General features: G+C 44.8%; 1 protein-coding gene across 11 annotated transcripts in view; it reads left to right on the forward strand.

Moving 5' to 3' along the window:
• Positions 1–18219, forward strand: part of hdac4 (histone deacetylase 4) — a 780143-nt gene that overhangs the window by 704846 nt on the left and 57078 nt on the right. For all 11 annotated transcript variants that reach the window (XM_072481039.1, XM_072481057.1, XM_072481031.1 and 8 more), the window contains one exon: positions 1005–1051. In XM_072481039.1, coding sequence (XP_072337140.1) covers positions 1005–1051 — 47 coding nt within the window. The remainder of the gene's footprint in view (positions 1–1004; positions 1052–18219) is intronic.

Below are 18219 nucleotides of genomic sequence, written 5' to 3' on the forward strand. Positions count from 1 at the left end.
CAGACTGTCAATGTCATTTGGCAAAATGCCTAATCATAACTTTCAAACAAGATCTAGCATGGCTGGTGGTGAGACAGGCCTTCCCCATCAGATCCTTCCTACATGCCCGGAGTCTCACCTGATCTGCAAGTTGCCTTTGAGCTGACTGTGGTGGGGAAAAGACCACTGTCCATCTCTAAGTGGAATGTGCCTTTGGAAAGAAGGTCTGGAGAGAGATGGGTGGCTTTTGTCAGGGTTCATCCCAAGCAGCTCCTTGGCGCAGGACTGTGTTCAACAGGCTTTTCCCAGGGACGCACACTGAAACAAACATCAGCAGTTGCTGGAAGATCATCAACCCAATGAAACATGCTCTTTGGTCTGCCCGAAACCTATTGGTCTTGTGGATTGCCATAATTCGTGACATTTTCCTAATTGCTAGTTCACAAAAGAAGTAGGAGGCCTCTGACCCCATGAATCTAGTAGTGTTGCATTCCTATTTGCCTTAATTGTAAGTATACATTATGGAATCATGCACTGTAGTTTTTTGGGAAATTAGGCTTCTGTTGTGGTAAGCATGAAAGAAAAAATACATTGTTCCTTGCTATTATACAAACAAGTTTTTAGATTTGAAGCCAGAATCCCCTGGTGTGCATAAACATCTGTTAATTTGCATAGTTACTTGACTATAACTTTTTTCAATTTCTTTCTTTATTTGCATAGTTTGTAGACTATGAACCAATTAAGTTCCAGTCAACTGACAAAAAGAATTGAAAGAAAGGAAAATAGCTTTGAATACTCTAACACAGCAAATAAACTGTGAAGAACTGTTTCGGTGAAAAAAGCTTTTGCATGGGCCCAAGAGGCCACTAAAAGGGGGTTAACACAGCTTTAAGGGAAGATGCACCTTATAGACATTCATATGTATTTGTAATCCCCACCATTGAGTTGTGATGACAATATTGCTACAAACGTTGATTTATCTTGGTACTGTTAACCAAATGCTCTTTTTAAATATTATTCCACAGGTTCCATCACCCCGATGTTTGTTATGCTTCCTTGTGGCGGTCTTGGAGTAAGTTTTTTTCCCTTTTAAAATGCGTAAATAATGTCTTGTTTGTTCTTTCCATCTCAACGGCAACATAAATTGTTGCTTTGACTTCTACTCAGCAGATAATTGAGAACAGATGTCCCCTACAAACAGGAATTCAAGGTTTGCTGTACTAAGAATGTTGGCTAAACCACAATTGGAATATGTGTGACATTGTTCAGGGAACAGATTCAGGGAAATTAAATGATAACTAAAGAAATGTTCCTGATCTCACCTTAGAGCAGGGACTTGCAAAACGTGCGTAGGCCTGGTGGGTGTGAATTTACTCTGTAAATACCCTGATTCCACCAGACAGCTCAGTTCCCTTTCTCAGCTGTGAGGAATTGTTTATTAGAGGTTGACTACATTTCCAGAGGGTGGGAGAGAAATTTGTCCTCCTGACATACAGCAGCCAATTCAGACCAACATAACTAGCTGCATGGGAACCGTTGTTTGCATACCTCCGTTAGCCACAAATTATGTTTGGCACTGGGAGAAAACAAAGGAAGTCCAATTCTTTTCTTGCCAATTTCTTCCCCGCCCCTCAGCCTTTTTATGGAAATGTTGTCTCTTAATTGGATACAGATCATATTCATCCTCAGTATTTCAATTGAATGGTCATTATTCATAAATGACAGTATCTATTGGGAACAGCACATTTGACCAAGAATTGTCCTCACCAGCAGCCACACATACACATTTCTGGAAAAAATTATAATCTGCTGTAGGAGCCTTGATTTTGTCTTTGCAAAATGTGGGTCGTTGAAACCAATTGCTGTGTGTCTACCATTGCCTCAACCAAGTTAGGAGAAGTCAACACAGATTTTGGATCGTACCTTTTAACTTTTTGCTATACATAGCTCAGCTGCATAATGGATAAACATTCGATACCATTACAAGAGTTATATAATGTGTTAAATAAAGATACAATAATGAATTGATTATTTTTTCTAATTGAAAAATTCAGTTAATTCCATTCCAAGTTATTCTGTTCAGTGTGGGAATAAGCCACAGTTGTGTCCAAAGATCTGTTGGTTAGGTGATGTTGAAGAAATTATAAGTCAGCACTTATGAGTTTTCGCCAAAGGTCCTTTATTTAACACAAAGTTTGTGGGGGGATTAGAGGGACCACAGTCATTCCAAATGTCCCCACTTTACAAAGGTAAGGCGAGCAATTTATATGATACAGTAAGCAATATCTAGGACAAAAAGCACTCTTTAGATTAGCAAAAAGACAGAAAAGCGAGCAGGCCGGAGTTAGAGTTTAATAACAGGCCTTGAGTTCCTCGCCTAAGAAAAATAATAACTGTCTGCTGTCAGCAAAACAATGTGCAGCGGTATGCTTGTTTACATTGTATGACCTTCTGACTGTTTCATACAGAACTTCTTGACTAAAAATAAGGCTAAATATCCATCATGCTTTGCCAAGTGCCTATTGCCATGAAATATAGTCAAGCAGCTGGTTAAAATGAATACAGGGTATTAAGGCAACTAATCCGCCAACTAAAGTCCCTTCTACAATTCCCTCCTTGTTGATCTTGTTGACCAGGGGCTGGTTTAGCTCACTGGGCTAAATCGCTGGCTTTTAAAGCAGACCAAGGCAGGCCAGCAGCACGGTTCGATTCCCGTACCAGCCTCCCCAGACAGGCACCGGAATGTGGCGACTAGGACACAGTAACTTCATTGAAGCCTACTCGTGACAATAAGCGATTTTCATTTCATTATGATCAACACATTGTTAGTACATTACAGTGTCCTCAGCAGCAAAGGGTGGGCGATAATGTAAGGGGAATGGACGTATGATAGGCACCTGATTATTAAGTGGCTGGGACCACGGAGGCAATGCCGTCATATTTGCTCCCATGCCCTGACAACACCCCGAGCAACATTTAAACAGTAACCATACGACAATCAGGATTACAATGATTTTTTTTAATTTAAAAAAAAAAAAAAAAATTTAGTGTACCCAATTCATTTTTTTCCAATTAAGGGGCAATTTAGCATGGCCAATCCACCTACTCTGCACATCTTTTGGGTTGTGGGGGCGAAACCCACGCAAACACTGGGAGAATGAGCAAACTCCACACGGACAGTGACCCCGGGATTGAACTGGGACCTTGGCGCCGTGAGGTTGCAGGGCTAACCCACTGAGCCACCGTGCTGCCCTACAATGATGATTATAATCCAAATCACAATCCTCTGTCCTAATGTTCCCAACCACCTAAAGCCAAAGTCCCATCCCCCATCCGCATGCAATCGTGCTACCTCTCTACGAATGTGATCCACCAGGTTATCAATTTTCTCTGAGTTATCAGGGATGTATGTGCAGCAGTCACTGCCAATCAGGGCACAAGTACCTCCCTTTTCAGCTAACAAGAAATCAAGGGCCATCCAATTCCTGTAGGGCAACCGCTCTTATAGCAACCATCTCAGTTTCTATCTGGTTAACAGCTTCCGCAGTGTAATTAGCTACCTGCTCAAGGATGTCGCGTAATTTGCGTAGGTCGTATGCATTAGTGGCTATTCATAATGGTGGTATCATGATTCCCAGCATTTGTGCCCATGTCATAACACTTCGTGTCGTCCTGTGCTGTGGATGGTCCTGCAGTTACTGGACGTGATGTGCATAAGGGACTACATATCCCTAATAGCAGGAGCCCCCCCAAATTTCTGGTAACCACGGGTATGCCTTACATCCACAGATAAAATATATGCCGTTATATGCGGTCAGGTTTCCGTTACTATCAGTCACCATTAGTCTAATCGGATCCCCTCCCCAGGGGCCTCCACTAGTTCGATTTTCAACCGCTGACCAGTCATAGATGAATAGCCCTTTAACTGTAAGGCGGAGCATAGGGGGTTGCCAATTCAAGGTCTGGTCGCACTGACTCGTGCCTACTGGGTAGGTCTCATATGTTTTATGTTTCCTAAAGCATATACTACCCTTTGGGACTCCAATATAATTGGGAAGGATCAAACAGGGTGTCACATTAAATCTAGGCCACCACCATCCTTTAAACCTTTTCATATCGTATCCAGCTGATCTCCAATCTAACATATCCTGTGTATCTTCACCATGCCCTGTATTATTCAGTCGCAGGGCCCACTCTGCTATCTCGTTACTGGTGAATGGGATGGGTCGCACGGGGATGCCCTCTCCCGAGCATCTGGGAATTTGTGTACAAACCCAACAACTGGATTTATTTACCCTTTCTGCGTATGAGTGGGACATGTATATCAAGGTGTTAATGTTCAGTTTACCCTCTCCATGATGTTGGATTAATATGATAATATAAAAACATCAATGCCGTCATTCTCTTCAGGTCAGCGTTTTGCTAGTACTCTCAAAGTTCTGTATGATGTAGTTTACACGAGTTGCGTGGATCCCATCTGGCTTTTCTTTTACTTTAACGGCTGTTTGGGTTGTTAGCAGCACTTGGTAGGGTCCATTCCACCGAGGAGAAAAATAATCTTTGTTTAGTGTTTTCACATATACTTGATCTCCAGGTTTAAAGGGGTGTGTATTTCCCTCTTTTGGATGCATCTGAGCCTGTCACACCTTTTCATGTATATTTTTTTCAGCGGTTTCACACATGGCCTGGGCATATTTTAGTGATGCCTCATCTGCCCATATTAAGGTTACTGCCACTGGGGTCATTGGGGGTTTTGTTCCAGTTGTCATGGGGTGTTCCATTAATATCTCATACGGGGTTAAGCCTGTATTGCGATTTTTCTGATTTATATCATTTGGTCGGTTTGCTGACCCATCGGTGGAAAAGATGATGTCTGGATTTTCTAGTGGGTGACTCAATAAATCAGGGCAAGGGGTTGTGGTGGCTTCAGCCAATTGTACACAGTCATGATGAAACAAATGTTCTTCTTCTGAGGGCACGGGTAAGAGTGCAGCAGGGTTGATAGCTGGTGCTCGCTTGTAGGTAAAGTTAGTCTTCGAGAGAAGGATTACCTCGTACCCAGTGCTTCGAGCCGCAGTAAAATGCTGCATTGCGGATGAATTAAGCAGCAGCAAAACAGAGTGAGGAACCAATACTGTACACGAGTGGTCGAGTGCAAGGGGTACTGATTGTTCTACTATGGCTGCCGTGGCTGCTACTGCTCTTAAGCAACTTGGCATGTCCTTTACCACTGCACATAGGGCGACCGAGTAATAGGCAAGGGGTCTTTTCCCTCCTCAATGCTCTTGGACCAGGACCCCTGTTGCAAATACCCCTGCTTCATTCACATAAAGAGTAAAGGGCTTGGTGAAATTAGGAAGTCCCAAGGCAGGGGCACGAATCATGGCTTGTTGCAAATTACAAAATGCTTGCTCCCTCTCTGGGGTCCAGGTAACAAATGAAGGGGCGTCATGTAGGGTAGCCTTGTACAGTACTGCGTCCATCTCTCTATAGTCCAGCATCCACTGCCTGCAATAGCCCACCATTCTGAGGAAGGTAAAGGTTTCCTTTTTCATGTGTGGAGTTGGAACCCTTGCTACAGCCTGTATTCTTTCAGACCCAAGCCTCCACTGTCCTCGCTGAAGCTGAAATCCCAAATACTGAACTGTCTCTTGACAGAATTGCAGTTTGTCCATTGAGACCCTATGCCAGATGTGATAATAACAAAAGGGTATTCTGTTGACAAACTAGCCCTCCCTCTGAGGCTATCAATAAATCATCATCATATTGAGGGAATGTTGAGCCTGCAGACAACTGGCACTCGTCCAAGTATTTTTTAATACATAGAACATAGAACATTACAGCGCAATACAAGCCCCTCGGCCCTCGATGTTGCGCCGACCTGTGAAACCACTCTAAAGCCCATCCACACTATTCCCTTATCGTCCATATGTCTATCCAATGACCATTTGAATGCCCTTAGTGTTGGCGAGTCCACTACTGTTGCAGGCAGGGCATTCCACGCCCTTACTACTCTCTGAGTAAAGAACCTACCTCTGACATCTGTCTCAATTTAAAGCTATGTCCCCTCGTGATAGACATCACCATCCGAGGAAGAAGGCTCTCGCTGTCCACCCTATCCAATCCTCTGATCATCGTGTAGGCCTCAATTAAGTCACTTCTTAACCGTCTTCTCTCTAACGAAAACAGCCTCAAGTCCCTCAGCCTTTCCTCATAAGATCTTCCCTCCATACCAGGCAACATTCTGGTAAATCTCCTCTGCACCCTTTCCAATGTTTCCACATCCATCCTATAATGCGGCGAACAGAATTGCACGCATTACTCCAAATGCGGCCGCACCAGAGTTTTGTACAGCTGCAACATGACCTCATGGCTCCGAAACTCAATCCCTCTACCAATAAAAGCTAACACACCGTACGCCTTCTTAACAACCCTCTCAACCTGGGTGGCAACGTTCAGGGATCTATGTACATGGACACCGAGATCTCTCTGCTCATCCACACTGCCAAGAATCTTACCATTAGCCCAGTACTCTGTCTTCCTGTTATTCCTTCCAAATGAATCACCTCACACTTTTCTGCATTAAACTCCATTTGCCACCTCTCAGCCCAGCGCTGCAACTTATCTATGTCCCTCTGTAACTTGTAACATCCGTCCGCACTGCCCACAACTCCACCGACTTTAGTGTCATCTGCAAATTTACTCACCCATCCTTCTAATCCCTCCTCCAGGTCATTTATAAAAATGACAAACAGCAGTGGCCCCCCCCAAAAACAGATCCTTGTGGTACACCAGTAGTAACTGGACTCCAGTCTGAACATTTCCCATCAACCACCACCCGTTGTCTTCTTCCAGCTAGCCAATTTCTGATCCAAACTGCTAAATCACCCTGAATCCCATGCCTCTGTATTTTCTGCAGTAGCCTACCGTGGGGAACCTTATCAAACGCTTTACTGAAATCTATATACACCACATCAACTGCTTTACCCTCATCCACCTGTTTGGTCACCTTCTCAAAGAACTCAATAAGGTTTGTGAGGCACGACCTACCCTTCACAAAACCGTGTTGACTATCTCTAATCAAATTATTCCTTTCCCGATGATTATACATCCTATCTCTTATAAATCTTTCCAAGATTTTGCCCACAACAGAAGTAAGGCTCACTGGTCTATAGTTACCGGGGTTGTCTCTACTCCCCTTCTTGAAAAAGGGGACAACATTTGCTATCCTCTAGTCTTCTGGCACTATTCCTGTAGACAAAGATGACTTAAAGATCAAAGCCAGAGGCTCAGCAATCTCCTCCCTAGCTTCCCAGAGAATCCTAGGATAAATCCCATCCGGCCCAGGGGACTTATCTATTTTCACACTTTCCAGAATTGCTAACACCTCCTCCTTATGAACCTCAAGCCCTTCTAGTCTAGTAGCCTGAATCTCCGTATTCTCCTCGACAACATAGTCTTTTTCCTGTGTGAATACTGACAAAAAATATTCATTTAGCACCTCTCCTATCTCCTCGGACTCCAAGCACAACTTCCCACTACTGTCCTTGACTGGCCCTACTCTTACCCAAGTCATTCTTTTATTCCTGACATATCTTCTAGAAAGCTTTCGGGTTATCCTTGATCCTACCTGCCAAAGACTTCTCATGTCCCCTCCTGGCCCTTCTTAGCTCTCTCTTAAGGCCCTTCCTAGCTAACCTGTAACTCTCGAGCGCCTTAACTGAACCTTCATGTCTCATCTTTACATAAGCCTTCTTCTTCCTCTTGACAAGCGTTTCGACTGCTTTAGTAAACCACGGTTCCCTTGCTCGACCACTTCCTCCCTGCCTGACAGGTACATACTTGTCAAGGAGACGCAGTGGCTGTTCCTTGAACAAGCTCCACATTTCCATTGTGCCCATCCCCTGCAGTTTTCCTCTCCATCTCATGCATCCTAAGTCTTGCCTCGTCGCATCATAATTGCCTTTCCCACAGATATAACTCTTGCCCTGCGGTATATACCTATCCCTTTCCATCATTAAAGTAAACGTAATTGAATTGTGGTCACTATCACCAAAGTGCTCAGCTACCTCCAAATCTAACACCTGTCCTGGTTCATTACCCAGTACAAAATCCAATATGGCCTCGCCTCTCGATGGCCTATCTACATACTGTGTAAGGAAACCCTCCTGCACACATTGGACAAAAGCGAACCCATCTAAAGTACTCGAACTATAGCGTTTCCAGTCAATATTTGGAAAGTTAAAGTCCCCCATAACAACTACCCTGTTGCTTTTGCTCCTATCCAGAATCATCTTTGCAACCCTTTCCTCTACATCTCTGGAACTTTTCGGAGGCCTATAGAAAACCCCTAACAGGGTGACCTCCCCTTTCCTGTTTCTAACCTCAGCCCATACTACCTCAGTAGATGAGTCCTCATCAAACGTCCTTTCTGCCACCGTAATACTGTCCTTGACTAACAATGCCACCCCTCCCCCTCTTTTACCATCTTCCCTGCGCTTACTGAAATACCTAAACCCCGGCACCTGCAACAACCATTCCTGTCCCTGCTCTAGCCATGTCTCCGAAATGGCCACAACATCGAAGTCCCAGGTACCAACCCATGCCGCAGGTTCACTCACCTTATTCCGGATACTCCTGGCATTGAAGAAGACACACTTTAAACCACCTTCCTGCCTGCCGGTACACTCCTGCAACTTTGAAACCTTACTCATGACCTCACTACTCTCAACCTCCTGTACACTGGAGCTACAATTCAGGTTCCCAAGCCCCTGCAAACTAGTTTAAACCCTCCCAAAGAGCATTAGCAAATTTCCCCCCAAGGATATTTGTACCCCTCTGATCCAGGTGTAGACCATCCCGTTTGTAGAGGTCCCACCGACCCCAGAATGAGCCCCAATTATCCAGAAATCTGAAACCCTCCATCCTGCACCATCATGTAGCCACGTGTTCAACTCCTCTCTCTCCCTATTCCTCGTCTCGCTATCACGTGGCATGGGTAACAACCCAGAGATAATAACTCTGTTTGTCCTAGATCTAAGTTTCCACCCTAGCTCCCTGAATTCCTGCCTTACATCCCTATCCCTACCTATATCGTTGGTACCTATGTGGACCACGACTTGGGGCTGCTCCCCCTCCCCCTTAAGGATCCCGAAAACACGATCCGAGACATCACGCACCTGGGAGGCAACACACCAACCGCTAGTCTCTCTCGTTCCCACAGAATCTCCTATCTATCCCCCTAACTATGGAGTCTCCAATGACTAATGCTCTACTCCTCTCCCTTCTGAGCAACAGGGACAGACTCTGTGCCAGAGATCTGTACCCCATGGCTTACCCATGGTAAGTCTCTTTCCCCCCCCCCCCCCCCCAACAGTATCCAAAGCAGTATATTTGTTACTAAGGGGAACGACCACAGGGGATCCCGGTACTGACTGCTTCCTCCCAGCCCCTCTCACCGTCACCTATCTTATCTTTATTCTTCAGAGTAACTACATCCCTGAAGCTTCTATCTATGACCACCTCTGCCTCCCGAATGATCCGAAGTTCATTCAGCTCCAACTCCAGTTCCCTAACGCGGTTTCTGAGGAGCTGGAGATGGGTGCACTTCCCACAGATGAAATCAGCAGGCACACTGACGGCGTCCCTCACCTCAAACATTCTGCAGGAGGAACATTGCCTTCCCTGCCATCCGCTCTAGATTAAAAAAGAAAAAGAAAGAAAGAGCTTACCTGTTGTTCACTCCCCTTCTCAGCAAGCACTCACTCAGCAACCTCTGCGCCCCGCACAATAACACCTGAGGGAAAAGAAAAGAAAAACTCCTTACCTGTCACCAGCCAATCCCTTACCTGCAGACCGTGACGTCACGGTTCAACTTCTTTCTACTTCTACCTGCTCTCGAGCCTTCCTCTTGATCTTTACAGCGGTTGGGTTTTTTTGGTTAGAGGAGGGAGTAGGGAGGGAAGCACTGAAGAAGTGTTTTGGGTTTAAGTGTCACTTGACAACAGCTCCTCCACAAACCACCTTCAAGCTAGGGTGAGCACAACAGCATATGCAAATTTCCCCCACAACAGCCCATCAGCAGCTCCGCTCTACTGCCCTCTGCTGGATGCTTGTCTTCACTTGAACAGCTAGGGTCTCTTGCTCGGGTACATCTTCAAGTTAGGATGAGCACAATGGCGTATGCAAATTTCCCCCGCGACAGCCAATCAGCAGCTCCGCTCTACTGCCCTCTGCTGGATGATTCTGTTGATTCCGATATACAAAGGCAAATAGATATTGACTTTCTGGGTGCAATGGTATGGAGAAAAAGGCTGAGCATAAATCTATGACAGAGAAGGTGTCTGCTGTTGGTGGTATAGAAGACAAAATTACATTTGTGTCCGGCACCAATGGAGCAATCGGGCTAACAATTTTATTAACGGCTCTGAGATCTTGCACAAACCACCACTCGTTGGGTCTTCCTACCTTTGGAATGGGGAGTATAGGGGTGTTACAGGGGCTTTGTGTTCTCTTCAGCACCCCTTGCTGTAATAGTGCATTGATCACTCCCTCTATCCCTTTTTCTGCTTCCAGTGCGAACCAGTATAGTTTTAAGCAGGGCAGGGCATTGTTCTTCTGTAAACTCACCCTATGCGCTGGGGCAGAATGTACTTTTCCAACATTTTTTGTTGGGCTCATAGATGTGCCAGTACCTGGGCCAGGACTGAAGGGAGTAAATGATGGATGTTGTGGGGCGGTTGTTGTCTTTCAAATGTAGCGGGCCATTGTTCCTCTTTCCAGGTCTCTCTGCCCTCCTGTTTGCCATAAAACTCTTATCAGGCAATTTTGTCCGTCTACTTCAACATCAATCTGATGTATCACCTTTTTTTTTCTGGCCTCTTTCATCAGTTCTCCAATTTGCTTTGCCTTAGTGGGATGTCTTACGGCCAATGTTAAATGGGGTTCTGAAATTAAACCCATCCTAAAGAGGTCCCTCTGACTATCGGTCAACTGTACTAACATTCCTAATCCCACAACACCGAAAAATAAAAATGGTGTGACATGCAATGTTGTCTGCTTTCCTAGGTGACATTGCGCTTTTAAATTGTATGCGGGCTCATCCTCACGAGCATACCAAGCCGTGCAGTGGATCACGATATTCTCTCGTTTGGACTCTCTCAGGTGTTTTAATCGCTGTGCCCAAGGGTCATTAACCTTTTGTAAGACTTCCTGCAGTTTAAAAATTTTTTTTTTTTTTTTTTAACAGTGGCACTGTAAGGGTTAATGCTCAGCTGCCAGCATACAACACAGACACAGAGCGATCTGGCTCTTGGTCAGAAGCTATTAAATTCAAGAACTGATGAGCGCGTATCTGAGGCAGTTCCATGAACATGCCATTGTTAGTGCAATGTATTATTGCCCCCAATTTGCAGAGTGTCTGTCTGCCAAGCAGAGAGAGGGCTAGTTTTTGAAATAATCATAGTATCGACCAGGGGCTATCATCAATTTCCAGGTTAGTCGGGCGTGATACAGGTGTGACAGGCTCTGTCATGGGAATACTGGCTACTCACACAGTGACAATAGAAGACTCAATGGGGGTTAGTTCCACGGAGGGGGGCACAGACAACATAGTAGCACTGGTATCGATCAGAAGGTCCACATAATGATCTCCTATTTTAACCGTTGTCATAGGCTACTGTCTCTTACTGAATTGGACATTCTGATCATGGCCACCTGTACCACCTTTTCTCCATGACACCCCTATTGGTTTTGATTAGGGTTCGGGTCAGAGTACGTAAAGGGAGGCAGGGGAGGGGGCATGTCTCCTAGTGGGGTGCATCCTTCCTGGGGGTTAAAGTTACATTCACGAGCCCAATGTCCCTTTGCCCCACATCTTCTACATTGATCCTGGGATCTATCCCTCCTTTGCCACTGTCCTCTGCCTTACCCCTACCTCTCTGCTCTCTGCTGACCTGTTGACCCCGATCCTGCCCACTCTTTCCTTGGTAGAATTGCCCTGTGATTCTAGGCTTTTGATCTTTGGGGGCTGTGTACAGTCCTTCTCGGTCCATGTTTACCAAGGAGGTAACCACTGCCGTCCATGGCTGTGTTTGCCAGGTGAGATTAATCATTTTGTAACTTTGCGCATGCTCTGGTAGCATGCAATTCAATAATGTCTGCACCACTAAAGGTCCATTGTCTTCCAATGCAACACCGGTATGTTCCTCCCAACAGTTCTTAAAACTGGCCACAAATTCGGGCAACCTCTCACCCTTCTTCTGCAAACACTGTGTCACCTTGCCTATGTCACTATGCTTCTTGGCCCCTTGCATGATAGCCTCTTTCCCCCCATTTGCTAACCAGTGTTCAAGGGACTCTTTCCTTCATTTAAATGATCATCATTGTAAGCCCAGTCCCTGTTTATGCCGGGTGGAACTGCAATCCCATCCTTCAAAGCTGGCCAAGATGCACCATAAGAGTATTTTAGAAGCAGCAAAACATCCCCTGGGAGGGGACTATAAATACCACACATTTAAGTCAATTTCCAATGATTGATTTTATAGCCATTAGCTATTCTTAGAGATGTATATTTTACTTTGTCAATTCAGAAAAGGTCATCTGTCTGTTGAAATGGTTAATGTTTCCTGCAAAACCTAAGGGGGCGGAGAACTTGGAAAGATGCCATTTACGTCTTTTCACGTAATTTAAAAACTTATTCATATTCAATTTTATTTGTGAAGGCACTTTCTTTTAAACTGATTTTAATTTCCAATGTTTCAGTGCATTAGAGAAATCTCAACACAAATCACTTAAGTTATATACTCGGACTCACAGTGACAGACGATAAAAAATACAACCCATTTAGCACTTTATGCTTTGACCAAAATTAATTGGTTAAACAAAACACACATTCTCACAGCTCACAAATATCCCAGTTAACCGTGAGCCTTATCTCACGGCTACAGAAAATCTGAATTCCCTTTTCGACAGGAACCCATCTGTTACGCTTTTACCTTAATCTTCTGTTTACTTTTAGTCCCCTGTTTTTTTTTCCTGAGAGCGGGTCAGCTTCATTAGATTCCTATGCAGGACATATAGGTTTTCCTACCTCATTCCGTTGCTTTACGATTGTTTCTTTTCATTTTCTTACTCATTTTGACTCCCTCATCTGTCTTCTTTAAGGAGTTCACCTTCTTTCTCGCTCCGGATGTCTTTACTGAGGCTTCGGGACGACCTGTGAGGGGGCGTCGAGTTTATTGCTCATCGTTCCTTCTGAAAAATATTTTAGAGCATATACATATAACAAGGACCACGGGAGATTATTATCAAATACTACAAGGAGCGCACACCGATGTTAGTCCTTTTGCGAATCTCGAACCCTTCTGATTGTTCAGTTTGGGGTTTTTTCAGTCTCTAAGGCACCTTTGTTCTTCTCATGCAGCTATCAGTAATTTATTAATTAAGATAACTCTCCTAGCATGAGTCACTGGCCAGTAATTAAGGCTGCTGAGCCGCAGACTCCCCTTTCAGCTGGGGTCGCGCTATGGCACTCTCCCTTTCAGCTAAGAGAGTCTCTGTTTAGAGATTCGTTTCAGGGTTCACTTCCCAGTAAATTAGGGAAACTGCAACGACTACGCCAATTTGTTGAAGAAATCATAAGTCAGCACTTCGAGTTTTCAACAAGTTCGTGTGGGGATTAGAGAGACCACAGTCATTCCAAATTTCCCCGCTTTACAAAGGTAAGGCAAGCAATTTATATGATGCAGTAAGCAATATCTAGGACAAAACGCATTCTTTAGATTACCAAAAAGACAGAAAAGCGAGCAGGCCAGAGTTAGAGTTTAATAACAGGCCTTGAGTTCCTCGCCTAAGAAAAATAATAATTGTCTGCTGTCAGCAAAACAATGTGCTTGTTTACATTGTATGACCTTCTGACTGTTTCCTACAGAACTTCTTGACTAAAAATAAGGCTAAATATCTATCATGCTTTGCCAAGTGCCTATTTCCATGAAATATAGTCAAGCACCTGGTTAAAATGAATACAGGGTATTAAGGCAACTAATCCGCCAACTAAAGTCCCTTCTACAGGTGGGGTTATGGGGATAGGGCAAGGGTGTGGGCCTAGATAGATTGCTCTTTCAGAGTTTTGGTGTATTTCGATGGGCCAAATGGCCTCCTTCTGCACTGTAGGAATTCTATGGATTCTCAGTTCCCCTGTGAGCACTTAGAAACTCTGACTTGCTTTAATATTCTGGCTGTAGATGCAACAACCTGCTGTATGTTAAATGTTTTGATGAAAACTTTTAATAATAGTATGTGGCGCTAATGCTATTTGATTAGAATTGTTAGAGCAGTATTTTTAGAGACCAGTTTTAATTTTTAAAATGTTGTTTTGACTGACTCATAGATGCTAGTGCTGTGTGAGTGTAAAATAATGTTAAAATGATAGGGAAAAACTCAAAACTCATCAGTTTGTTCCATTCCTATCAAATATTCTCCCATAATATGCCTGTGTTTCAGCAAGTGAAAATGCCTTGTGCGTTATATAAAAAAATACAAAAAGCTTTGAAAGAAATGCCAAGAACTATTTCCCACGTAACGTCTCATGGTAGCAGTTGTATCTATTTAGTTGAACGTGCTTCGAGTGCTCCCAACAGTTATTAACTATTTAAAACTTTAATTTAAAAACAAATTTTCTTCATTTTGCTTCCACAAATATTCTTAGTAAAAAGAGTTTGACACATCTGGCAGTTTTGTAAGACAAGTGACTTGGAGATAATGAAGGTGACTTCATTTCTTTCTGAATTGAGTGTTTGTAAAGGACAGGGCAGCGGTAGAATCCCAACTTGTCACAACAGTGTGAACTTCCCAGAACTAGTGTTCACCACTCTCCCAATCTGCTCAATAAACAAAAGAATTGAGAGGCACAAAGACAGGCCTAACAGCATTGGACTTAGCGTGCGTGTGAATGGAAGTTCCTTAGCATGTGTTTTTATGTTGAATAGTTTACTCGCATACAAATACATTGTGGTTTCACTTAACACCAGACCCTTGTTATATACATGGGAAATAGTTTTTTTCAAAGCTTTTTGTATTTTTTTAATTTAATGCACAAGGCAACAGCATTTTCGCTTGCTGAAACACAGGCACATTATGGGAGAATGTTTGATAGGATTGGAGCAAACATGTGGTTTTTTTCCCCTCATCTTCACATTATTTTACAAGACTATCAATATATTTTATGGCTGGACTTTTTCAGTTCTGTTGACACCAACCTGCAATTCTCCGGATTGATCTGGCTGTCATTTCTAATCTCATTTCTCTCTTTTGTTCTCTGTATTCTCTTCCCCTCTAACTATTCCCTCCATTTTACTTATCTATGCTCTATCCTAGATTTTGTAACTGCAGAATAGAATTCAGTCAGCTTAATTGTTGAGGTGGATCACAGCTTGAATATCATCTCTACCAGCCTTTAACCCTCAACAAAAATCTGGACGTTCTGTGCAACTGTCTCTCCTTCATTTAGCCACTTTTGGCATGAGAATTGTGAACTTTGAAAAATGATGAAACAAGGCTGCGCTTCAAAGATAGGTCCTCACTTACTGAACAGATTCACATTTACTGACTGCAATATTCACATTTCCTGTTCGTGGTCCAATCATGTTCTTCTGACACTTCTACCATCTATGGCCTTAGCTTACCTGCTGTTGCACCAGTTATGGTAAATATTTAAAATAAGCACCTGACCAGCCTTCAGTTTTCCACTCTCTGATAATTTCAACTAATCCAATCCTCTTGTGTCCATATCCTAACTAATACCAATTTATCTTCACCCATCACCTGAGTGTTCACTTGTCTACTTTGACTCCCAGTTTGGCAATGTTTAAAATTCTTCTCCTTGTGCTCAAATCCCTTCATGACTTTTGCCCTCCCTTTCTCTACCCTCCTCCAGCTTTAAAGCCACCCAAACTCACCACACTCCTCTAATTCTGGCCTCTTGCACATTCCCCATTTTAATCACTTCATCATTGGTGGCCACCCCTTCAGCTACCATAACCCTAAGCTCTGGAATACCCTCCCTAAACCGCTCAGCCTCTCCTTACCTGGTCTGGCCTACATATGACTCTAGACCCACAGCAATGTAGTTGATTCTTAACTGCCCTCTAAAATGCCCCAACAAGCTTCTCCGTTCACGGGCGATTAGGGATGTGCAACAAATACTATACTTGCCAGCAACATCCACATCCCTGAAAGAATAAAAATAGATCCATAAAACATATCCGCCTCTCAATGAGATCTGATATAATCCTCAATTCCACTTTCCTGCTTTATCCCCATTACCTTTGATTTCCTTACTGATTTCAAAATCTTTCCCAGCCATAACGACCCAGCCTCTACAGCTCTCTGTGATAACGAATTGCAGATTCACTACCCTCTTAAATGGGTGACCCCTTACTTTCCCACCAGAGGAAACATCCTCTCAGCATCTGCCATGTCCAGTCCCCTGAGAATCCTATATGTTTCAATAAGGCTGCCTCTCATTCTTCTAAACTCCAATGAGTACAGGCCCAACCTACTCAACATAGCCTCATAAGAAAATCCCGCCATACCCAAGATCAACCTAGTGAACCTTCTCTGGATTGCTTCCAATGCCAGTATATCTTTCCTTCGATAAGGGGATCAAAACTATTCATATTATTCCAGGTGTACTCTAATGGTGCCTTGTATAGTTTTAGCAAGACTTCCCTCTACTTCCATAGACTTCTATCTACTATTAGTTAAACTTGTCACCCCAGCTTAAATACTGCATGTTGCAAAACTATTTGACCAAGAATATGTGGAATCACAACCCAGGCTGCTGACCACATAGGCCTATTCTTTGGTTCATGTGAGTGTTACGTGATCCAGTCTACATATTGTGGTGACTTAACAAAGTTTGAAAGACAACTTTTGAAAGAAAGATTCTCCGACCCCCCCGCCGGGTGGGAGAATCGCCGAGGGTCGGCGTGAATCCCGCCCTCGCCGGCTGCCGAATTCTCCGGCACCGGGGATTTGGCGGGGGCGGTAATCGCGGCGGCCGCTGGCAGCAGCCCCCCCGACGATTCTCCGGCCCACAATGGGCCGAAGTCCCGCCTGTTCTATGCCGATCCCGCCGGCGTAAATTGGAGTTGGTCACTTACCGACGGGACCTGGCGGCGCGGGCGGGCTTCGGGGTTCTTGGGAGGTCGCGGGGGGGATCTGGCCCCGGGAGGTGCCCCCACGGTGGCCTGGCCCGCGGTCGGGGCCCATCGATCCGCGGGCGGGCCTGTGCCGTGGGGGTACTCTATTCCTACGCGCCGGCCGTGTATGCCTTCGCAATGGCCGGCGCGAAGGTGAACCCCCCTGCGCATGCGCGGGGATGACGTCAGCGGACGCTCCCACGCATGCACGGACCCGCGCCAGCCGGGGCCGGAGGGCGCCAAAGGCCTTCCACGACGGCCTGCGGGGCGCAAACCACTCCGCCGCCGTCCTAGCCCCTGAAGGTCCGAAGGATTCCGCACCTTTGGGGTGGCCCGACGCCGGAGTGGTTCCCTCCACTCCACTGCGCCGTTTCTGCCCGCCCCGCCGATTCCCAGAGAATCCTGCCCAACAATGCACATCCACCTCCTCAAGACCTTTTTTAAAAAATCAATTTAGAATACCCAATTCACTTTTTCCAATTAAGGGGCAATGTAGCGTGACCAATCCATGTAGCCTGCACATCTTTGGGTTGTGGGGGCGAAACCCACGCAAACACGGGGAGAATGTGCAAACTCCACACGGGCAGTGACCCAGAGCCGGGATGGAACCTGGGACCTTGGCGCCGTGAGGCAGCAGTACTAACCACTGCACCACCATGCTGCCCTATCCTCAGGACCTTTTAAGGGTGCCACCATCACCAAGACCCCAACCATTGACATCCTGGAGAGTATAATTAGCAAGAATGAGGGACTTCAATTATATGGTTAAATTGGTAGACTGGGGCTGTTCTCCTTGGAGAAGAGAAGATTGAGAAGAGATGTGACAGAGGTGTTCAAAATCCTGAGGCATCTGGATTAGGTAGATAGGGAGCAACTGTTTTCATTGGAGAAAGGATCGAGAACGAGAGGGCATCAAAGATAATTGGCAAAAGAAGCAACAGCGACATGAGGAAAAACATTTTTCACGTAGCGAGTGGTTAGCATCTGGTATGCACTTCCTGAGTGTGTGGTGGAATCAATCATGGCTTGCAAAAGCAAT

This window comes from Scyliorhinus torazame, chromosome 2, assembly GCF_047496885.1.
Source record: "Scyliorhinus torazame isolate Kashiwa2021f chromosome 2, sScyTor2.1, whole genome shotgun sequence".
Taxonomy (NCBI): domain Eukaryota; kingdom Metazoa; phylum Chordata; class Chondrichthyes; order Carcharhiniformes; family Scyliorhinidae; genus Scyliorhinus; species Scyliorhinus torazame.